This window comes from Panthera tigris, chromosome A3 (assembly GCF_018350195.1).
Source record: "Panthera tigris isolate Pti1 chromosome A3, P.tigris_Pti1_mat1.1, whole genome shotgun sequence".
Lineage (NCBI taxonomy): Eukaryota > Metazoa > Chordata > Mammalia > Carnivora > Felidae > Panthera > Panthera tigris.
Window position 1 is genome coordinate 27,231,088 of NC_056662.1, and position 10,249 is coordinate 27,241,336.

Consider the following 10,249-nt stretch of genomic DNA (forward strand, 5'->3'; position numbering starts at 1 on the left):
GTCACCATCCTCGTTGAGACTGTACTATAGGCTTACAAGGTGTGACCATTGGGGGACACGAGATAAAGGGCAAACAGGCTCGCTCTAAATTATTTCTTACAAGTACCTGTGAGTCTACGATTATTTCAGTTAGAAAAATACTGGCAGGGGCACCTGCGTAGCTCAGTCATTAAGCATCTGACTTCGGCTCAGGTCATTATCTCACGATTTGTGAGTTCGAGTCCCACATCAGGACTTGAGCCCCACTTCGGGGGAGCTCGAGCCCCGCCTTGGATGAGCTCAAGCCCTGCATTGGGTGACCTCCAGCCCCGCTTCAGGTAAAACACGAGCCCCACTTTGAGTGAGCCCCACTTCTCTCTCCCTCTCTCTCTCTTTCTCTCTCCCTCTAGTGGGATTCTCTGTCTCTCTCTCTCTGCCCCTCACTCACTTGTGCCCTCTCCCTCCCTCTCTCTCCCTCTCTCTCCCTCTCTCTCAAAAAAAAAAAATTAAAAAAAATATTGGCAGATGGAATTGGGCAATATATAAAAAGAATTAAAGTCATGACCAGGTGGGATTTGAAAGGTGGTTAAATATTTGAAAATCATGAATATCACCTAACAAATTAACAGGCTAATAGAAAAAAATCAAATGATCCAATCAATTGATGTATAAATAGCATCTGAATAAGTTTCAAATGCATTCATGATAAAAACTCTAAGAAAACTAAGAACGGGGATACCTGGTTGGCTCGGTCAGTTGAGCATCCGACTCTTGATTTTGACTCAGGTCATGATCTCATGGTTTGTGGGATCGAGCCCCACATCAGGCTCTGTGCTGACAGTGTGGAGCCTGCTTGGGGTTCTCTCTCTCTCTCTCTCTCTCTCTCTCTCTCTACCCCTCCCCCCACTCATGCTCGTGTACATGTGCTCTCTCTGAAAATAAATACATAAACATTAAAAAACACTAAGAATGTAGGGAAACTTTCCTAACTTGATAAAAAAAAAATCTACAAAATACCTACAGCTAATGTTATACTTAATGTACTTAATGTTAGACTTAATGGTAAAAGAATGAATATCTCTAAGATCACAGAAATGCAAGGATACTCACACTCACCATTCTCATTTAATGTATTCTGAAAATTCTACTCAACACGGTAAGACCAGAAAAGGAAATAAAAGATAGCGTTTGGAAAGGAAACAAGAAAACTGTCCTCATTTGCAGCTGACATGGTAGTTTATGTAAAAAAGACCAAAGAATCTATAAAAAAAAAAAACAACACCTCCTAAAACTACTGAGTTGAGCAAGGTCCAGGATACAAAATCAACACATAAAAATGAATTGTATTGCTGTATACTAGTAAGGGTATGTGAATGCTGAAATTAAAAGTATCAAATTATACTTACGTGAATGTTGAAATTAAAGGTATTAAATACTTAGGTGGAAATTGAAAAATATTTTAAATCTTGTATCCTAAAAACTACAAAACACTGATGCAAGCAATAAATGCTAAGTGAAATAAGTCAGTCAGAGAAAGACAAATACCATATTGTTTCACTGCTCTGCACAATTTAAGAAACAAAACAAATGGACAAATTAAAAAAGGGACAAACCAAAAGCAGACTCGTGACTTTAGAGAACAAACTGGTGGATGCCAGAGGGGAGGCGGATGGGGAATGGGTGAAAGAGGTGATGGGAATTAAGAGTACTTTTATCTTGATGAGCACTGAGGAATGTACGGGATGGCCGAATCACTATATTGTACACCTGATACTAACATGACACTGTATGTTAACTATACTGGAATTAAAATTAAAAAGAAAGAAAAAAACAAACAAAAAAGGACAGAAAGAAATTTAAAAGACACTTAAATGAAGTGGCGTAAGCATACCTGTTCATGGACTAGAAGACTCAACATTTCTCCCCAAACTAATACACAGGTACAACTCAATTGCTATCATAATCCCAGGAAGATCTTTTGTGGATATGCACAAGACTATTCTAAAATCTGTATTGAAAAGCAAAGGAACCGGTATATAGCTAAAAAAAATTTTTTAAAGAAGAATAAAGCAAGAAGAATCAGTACACTATCTTAGGACATATTATACAGTTACAGTAATCAAGGGTATGTTGTTTTGTCAGAGGAACAGGCACACAATCAATGGAAGGTAACAGAGAACCATGTATGGCCGAATAATTTTTGACAAGTTTTGACAAATTGCCAAAGCAGTTCAATGGAGGAAGGATAGTACTTTTAATAAATCGTTACTGCAAAAATTGAATATCCACAGTAAAAAAGGAATCCATCTCAAACTAAACTTCAAAACTTAGACAAAAATGAATACAGAATGGATGTGGCAATCATTCAGATGGAGAGGAGGATACTCTAGTGGAAGTCATAAGCTATTGGTCTGAAATAAGTGGAATCTTCATGTAGCATTCTGCTACCGTTGGTGTATATGTATGTTGCTGCGTATAGACAGAGGAGAAGTAATTGGCCTCCTCTAGGGTTAAAGAGAACAACTTCCTTTGGGAGTTGTTTCTTTCCATCAGACTCTATACTTCCTCAGGATTATAACTCATTTCACAAGGCCTCAGTTTCCTTTAAAAGTTTCTGGAACAGAGCATGATTTTGTCATGCACACTCAGTGGTGCAAGTTAATGGTTTGGTGTTCTGGATGGTGTCCCCATTTCTGGTTCATCACCCACGATAGGCAAGTAAAGGTGACTATTTAGAGTCCTAGCTGGGCAAAGTGCTCTGGATTCCTCAGGACACAGAGCTTCCTCTCTGCCAGAAGCCATGAACCTCCTGATGCTGGCCTTCATTATATGTGGGTTTCTAAATCTGGTGACCAAAGGTAATGGAACCCTACAACATAGGCACAATGGAACTAGGATGTTGTTGACCTTGGGCTTTCAGGTGTCTTGAGGGGAAAAGAGGGTCTGCAGGAAAAGCCTTGGGCCAATAAAGAACCACAAAAATGGTCTCATTATGGCAGCTCAATGTCCCTACTCTAAGACTCTGTTGGAGGCACCTATCATGTTAGGGTATCTTCTTTTTTTTTTTTAATCTTCTTGGCCATGATGTATTTTTTTCTATTTTTTTTTTTTTAACGTTCACTCACTTTTGAGAGAGCACAAGCAGGGGTGAGGCAAAGAGAGAGAGAGAGAGAGGAAGACACAGAATCTAAAGCAGGCTCCAGGCTCTGAGCTGTCAGCACAGAGCCCAACGTGGGGCTCAAACTCACGAACAGTGAGATCATAACCTGAGCCGAAGTTGTACGCTTAACCTACTGAGCCACCTAGGCACCTCATGTTGGGGTATCTTCTGAGACATTTCTCTAAAGGCATGAATTTCCTCAATCTTCTGAGCAGCTCTTGCTAGCTCTCTCTATAACTAACCAGTGTTAACCAGTGAAATAGTAGGCTTCTCATATTAGATCGATATGAATGGGCTTATTCCTGCTTTTTAGTAATGCTACTTTTGAGAATTATCCACTTTTATTGAAAAGCAATACTTGCAATTGATGGAAAGTATCAGGCACTTGATAGGTTTATATGAGTTTAAGTACTCTCTTATGCTAGAGTAATATTTCTGCAATCTTTCTTTCAGAATCCCTCAATCTTACCAATTTCTTGTATATCCTAGCAGATATAGATAGATAGATAGATAGATAGACCGATCTTAGATTTTTTTTTCTTTTTTAGATCTTAGATTTTTAAAAACCCAGTGTAAATGAACCATGTGGATTCTTCTGCAAGGTACAACTACTATGTCTTAAAAATTTCTTATCAATATAGAAACTTACTTTATTGTTATTAATGGATGCACAAGACTTAAAGAAGGTGGGTGAATTTCTGATTATGAACTATTTGCTGACATTTTGAAAAGTTTTGAAATAGTAAAGAACTAAAAATAAAGTTTTGTTTTGTTGCTCTCCCTCAGATTTCTTGGATACTGTGTGAATAAAAATGTGTAGCCTACTTTTAAATTTTCTATTATAATGTAAGTATTTTCCCATGTATTAAATATTTTCCAACAACTGAATTTTCAATAATTGCACAAAATTTCATTGAATGGATGCTCTGCAAATCATTTATCCAATCTGATAATTGGACATTTACGTCCTTATTTTTGCTAATAAGTATATTTACGTTATATTTACAAATTAGTTCTATATAACCATTCTCAGCCATAAATCAAAAATTTTAAATGAAGGATAATAAAGATGTAATTGTTTCTACTTCATTCAGTATGGAGAAATCAAACTTCATATATATTTATTGTGCATTTTCATTTGTCTACAAATTGTGTGGTTCTGCCTGTTTTTCCTTTTTATTTGGGGGGGTAGCTTTTATTCCGGTTGATTTATAGATCTTCCCTTATAGGTTCCGTTTTGAAATTTAACTACTTAATGTATTTGAGTTTATTTTTGTATTTTCAAGTAAGAGAGCATCTGATGATTTTGTGAAGTAACTTTTTACTAAGCCAAGTTGTCCATCAATGTCAATGGCTATATTTAACTTGGTGCCATCTGATTCTGCATCTGGTTATGTTTTAGGCAGAATTCACACACGGGAAAATGTTTTGGCGAATGGCTTATGTGCCCAAAATGATACCATTGTTATTCATATTCTTTAGTTTTATGATTTTGAGATATTGGTGGTGGAGGTCACAAGTTTTAACAACATAATTCCGGACTGAGGACCTTTGGGGAAAAAAACCAAAACTGCTGTCATTCTAAACAAAAATACATTCAATGAGAGATTATTCCCAATTGCCATCATTGCGTTGCTTAAGCCACATTCTTGGAGTTGTCTTTGGCATTTTTATCTGTGACATCTGTATCTATCAGGGAGTCCACTGGCAAATTGTGTCCAGAGCCAACCAATCTCACCACCTCCACTGCTACCACTCTGGGTCAAGTCACTACCATCTCTCACCTCCTATTGCCGTAGCTTCCTCACAGGTATCTGTCCTTCTACACCTGCCTCCTGCAGTCATCTCACAAGATAGCAGATGGCATAATCTACTCCCAAGAAAAGTCAGATTATGTACCTCTTCTGCTCAAAACTCTGCAATGGCCCCCTCTTTACTCAGAATAACCAAGGTCCCAACAACGGCTCACCTGCTGTCTGTGATCTGTCCCTTATGAACTCTCTCACCTCATCTTCTACTCTTCTAGTCTTTGCTCCCTTCACTAGAGCCCCACTGGCTTCATTGCTCTTCCTCAGACATGCCTGGCTTGCTCAGCCCACAGAGTTCTGTCTGTTTCCTCTGCTTAGATGTACTTGACCCAGACTCTGGTGTGGCTAATTCCTTTACCTCCTCCAAGTCATTATTTAATTGTCACCTTCTTTCAAACCCTATGCTAACTTCTGTTTAAACAACTGTCAGGGGGTGTCTGGATGGCTCCGTTGGTTAAGCGTCCGACTTTGGCTCAGGTCATGATCTCACGGTTCGTGGGTTCAAGCCGTGCCTCGGGCTCCGTGCTGACAGCTCAGAGCCTGGAGCCTGCTTCTGGCCTCCCCTGCTCACGCTCTGTCTCTGTCTCTCTCTCTCTCTCAAAAATAAATAAAACATAAAAAAAAGAAACTGCTAGTCTGCCCCCATGACACCCCAAATAGATTCTGCTGAAATCTATTCTCTCTTACTTCTGCAAACCACTATCACCTTCTCACATATAAGGTAATGTATTTGTTTTTCATCGTCTGTCTTCCCCTGCCAGAAAGCAAGCTCTATGTGATTTTTTGTCTGCTTAGTTCACAAATGTACTATACGGACCTAGAATAAAATCTGTATCATAGTTAGGGGCTCACACTTTCTTGAATGAGGGGCATTCAAGAATGGATATCCTAGAGGAAAAGAAAACTTGAGAAACAATCTTTGTAGAAACAAGGAATGAAGAAGTGATGTCAAAGTTTGTCTCGGAAGAAAAAAGTGGAATGTCTACACTTAAAACTTACAGAAAATTCTAACATGAGCAAAGCAAATCGGAGCCAGTAAAAAAAATAAGAGAATGAATCATCGGAGAAGAGGAATAAACTTCTTGGCCCAGGGGAGGCAACAGGAGACAAATTACTGTTATCTCTATATATGTAAACCCATGAAAGGTGCTTTTCATACATAATCAAATTAAATCCAGAAAAGGTTGTTTTGAGAACGGCTTCCCTTTTTTAATACATACCGGGCTTTCTCCAACATAGAATCTTTGCTCTAGCTGCTTCCTCTGCCTAGGATACACTAACCTTTCTACATTGCGGGCAATTTGCTGAGAAATACGGTCATATTTACTTGCCTGAAAAATGATCGTAAAATGGAGCAGGCTAGCTTCACTTTATATTCAGATCCTCATCCCTCAAATTATCACATTGCTTAGAAATCCTACCATATTTCTTTTGTGAGCTCATCCTTCCTCTTTCCCAGACAGCTCTTTTGTACTGACCTTTCTTTCTCTTTAATTCTCCTGCTCTATTTCTCTACATGACTCTCCCTCCCAGCTTATGACTTTATCCCACACTTCAAGATTTAAAAAATTCAAATAGTCACAAGAAAAGATGCTCAACATCACCAGTCATCAGGGAAATGCAAATCAAAACCACAATGAGATATCACCTTACACCTGTCGGAATGGCTAAAATAAAAAGGCGAGAAGTAAGAATGTTGGTGAGGATGTGAGAAAAAGAACCCTTGTGCACGCCTGGTGGGGAATGCAAATTGGCACAGACACTGTGGAAAACAATATGGATTTCCTCAAAAAAATTAAAAATTAAAACTAGACTGCCATGGGGTGCTGGGTGGCTCACTTGGTTGGGCGTCCCACTCTTGATTTCAGCTCAGATCATGATCCCAGGGTAATAGGGTCAAGTCCTGTGTTGGGCTCCACGTTGAGTGTGGAGTCTGCTTAAGATTCTCTCTCCCTCTGCCCCACTCTTTGCTCTCTCTCTCTCTCTCTCTCTCTCTCTCTCTCTCTCTCTAAAATGAAATTTAAAAAAATAGAAACACCATATGATCTAATAATTCTACTACTGGACATTTACCCAAAGAAAATGAAAACACTAATTTGAAATATATGTGCATTCCTATGTTTATTGCAACATTATTTCCAATAGTCAAGATAGGGAAGCAACCCAAGTATCCCAATAGTCAAGATAGGGAAGCAACCCAAGTATCCATCAATAGACAAATGGATAAGGATAAGACAAAATATTATGCAGCCCTAAAAAAGTATAAGATTGTGCCATTTACAGCCAATATAGGTGGACTGAGAGAGTATTTTGCTAAGTGAAGTAAGTCACACTGAGAAAGACAAGTACTATATTACTCCACTCATATGTGAAATCTAAAAAACCGATTAAACAAATAAAATAAAAAAATTAAACATTCAAATAGAACTTTTTCTTTTTACCACGGTCAACATTCCTACCAGTATGTCTTTGCACCCATCTTCTCTTTCCCTCTTGACATAGCTGAGGACGTGTGCCTTCTCTGCCTCAATCTGTCGAATGTGATTTTGATCCTTGCCAACCATGAAGAACTATGCCTTTCTTTTGTCTCATTTCCCTATTCTGCATTAATCTCTCCCTTTCTACTGGTTTCTTCTTAAGCGTCTTCAAACATGCTCTGTCATTTCCCTGAAAAATGCTCCCTTGGTTCCATATTGTCCTCCAAGAACCTCTCCATTTCTCCGCTCTTCCTCACATGGAACTTAAGAGTTTTGTCTCCAGGTTCTACTTCGACTTCTCTCATTCACCTTTCACCAACTTCACTTTTCTTTCTTTTTTTTTTTCCTTCTCACTCTGAAACCACTCCTCTCATGGGTATCAGTGACAATCATGTTAAACACAATGGACACTTCTGCCCATATCTTACTCAACTTCTCCTCAATATTTGCCTACAAATGTCCACTCACTGTTTTAAGAAACACTTTCCTCTCTTGCATAACCTAGTTACACTGATACAACTTTATTTGTATCCTTTTGGCATTTACCATTTCTCATGCATACTAGCCTGATCTGCACCTTGCCGTTCTCCCCAAAGCGTGGTTGATTGTGTACGAAATGCCCCTGTACAGAGCAATCCAGAAAGGACAGAAAATTATGAGCTCACTCTGGGATCATCTATCAAATATTGGCTGGCCAGGTGGCAGATAAATACTCCAGCTCCTCTCATTCTCAAGGAGAATTCTGAGGCACTGGCTGCCACAGTTTCCCACAGGATTATGCTCTAGTCAACCACACTGGTAACTAACTCTATAACTCACCTCTTCTTGGCTTTCTTACTTTCCTAACTACCGTATTTCCAAACTGATTCCAGATGGAGGAGAATGCCTCTCGGTTCACTTGTTAGACTCAAATTTCCCCCCAAGGTCTGCTTTTGGAGAAACGAATCTAATTCTCTAGTGTCTCATTCTCTTGTTTTGTTCCAACTTACCTGGTTGTTCCTTCTGGGTCTTTTTCTCCTATTTGAGCTCTTAATATTGACACTCACCAGAATTTAATCTTGGTCCCCTTTTTATCTCACGTTATTCCAGCTCACTATACTTTATCCATTACTGTAGTCTGAAATATCCATAAGCAACGATTCCAAAATTTACACCTAGAGTCCGAACTTGCCTACTGAGATCCTACAGGTGTTTCCACCGCCTTTTTTGACATTCTAGGTGTATGTTACATGCCCTGAAGTGAATACTTGAGCCTGCCTTTTTCTCTTCCTTCCAAAGCTTGTTGTTTCCTCAGTTTACCATCCTGCGAATGGCAAGTACCACTAATCTCCCCTATCTCAACAGAAATGCAGGAATGCACTTTGATTTCTCCATCTTCCTCTGATCTCATATCCAAACAACCCATGTCTTAAATCGACCCTCTTTTTCCCACAGTTCTCGAAGCCCCAATTCCAGTCACCATTATATCATACCTAGCCAAAGCTTCTAACACACCTTCCTGATTCTGTTCTTTCTTTCCCCTAATCTAATTTCCACATAAAATCCAAACTAATCATCTAAAGCATAAAATAAATTAGTTCACACTGTGTCTTGAAACCAAAATGCTTAACAATGGTGTCACATGACTGGGTGATGGCATTGGCCACTTGAAGTTCACTTCATCTTAGGCTCCTTGTCACATTACACTTCAGACTCATCAGCCTCCTCCAAACACATGATGCAGTTTCTCAGCAGTGGGACTGAGCATTTGCTGATCCTTTCTCTGCTTTCTGTGTACTTGGCTGGCTCCTTCCATCCTTCTTGCCTTGGCTTAAATATTAGCTGTACATAGGTCTCCCTCTCTACCTCTCTTTCTTCCTCCTCCTCCTCCTCCTCCTCTTTCCTTCTTCTGCTTTCCTTCTTTCTCTCTCTCCCCACCCAGCCCCCGTTTCCTTGATGGCATATGACACAATATTTAACATACAGTTTCATTTTTTGGTCTCCCAATGGCTTGTAGCATTTATCATATTGCTCTAGATGGGTAATGGTTGTCAAGTTTTTCAATTAATGCTTATCATATTGGTGCTAGAGTTAAAAACTTATCCTACTCATTTATTCCCTGCAGCTGGCTGGGAAGTCAAAAGATGTTGGAAGGATAACATCGGGCACTGCAGAAAACGATGTTTTCATGTTGAAAGGTACAAGCTGCTTTGTATGAACAAGCTAACGTGCTGCATTCCCATAAAAGAAGACGACGGATACACTAAAACGCCACCACGTCCTGTACCCTTTGAAGAACGGATAACTGTTAATACGAATGACTGGGATTTATTTTCTAATTCCCCCATATCTTGGTTTGATGATGAGGTAACAGTTAACCCAACTATACCTGGAAACCTAAGAGAAAATTCTTCCACAGCTCCGGCACATTCTCTTGAGACCACTGAAGGTACAACTAATTAACATTTCTTCTGGGTATGGGACACTAGAGATATGCACTGGGAATAATATGTAGGGACCCAATCTTGCTGATGTTATTTCACCAGGGACAATTCTATTGGGGACTGGATGGCATGCAGACGGACAGAATGCTACTGCCAAGACAAGTACCAAGAGTTACCCTACAGTTGGAAATGTGTAAAGGGAAGTGCATAGAAGACACAGGGGTTCTCTTTATTGGGCTGAAATTCCTTATCTGTCTTCCTCTGATGTATTAAAATATATTGGTCTCAGTGAACATTTTGTGTGTCTGTGTATTTTTCCATACCAAAAAAAAAAAAAAAAAAAAAGACCACAGTTTGGAGCTGCCTTTATGGTTGAGACAAGGATTTTGATTTTAGTAATTC

General features: G+C 39.2%; 1 protein-coding gene across 1 annotated transcript; it reads left to right on the plus strand.

The window, feature by feature from the left end:
* Positions 1 to 2,779: 2,779 nt before the first annotated feature.
* Positions 2,780 to 10,044, plus strand: DEFB125 (defensin beta 125). Its single transcript, XM_007073661.2, has 3 exons — positions 2,780 to 2,837; positions 9,529 to 9,852; positions 9,950 to 10,044. Exons 1-3 carry the CDS (start codon positions 2,780 to 2,782, stop codon positions 10,042 to 10,044), a joined length of 477 nt encoding a protein of 158 aa, XP_007073723.2.
* The last annotated feature ends 205 nt before the right edge of the window (positions 10,045 to 10,249 follow it).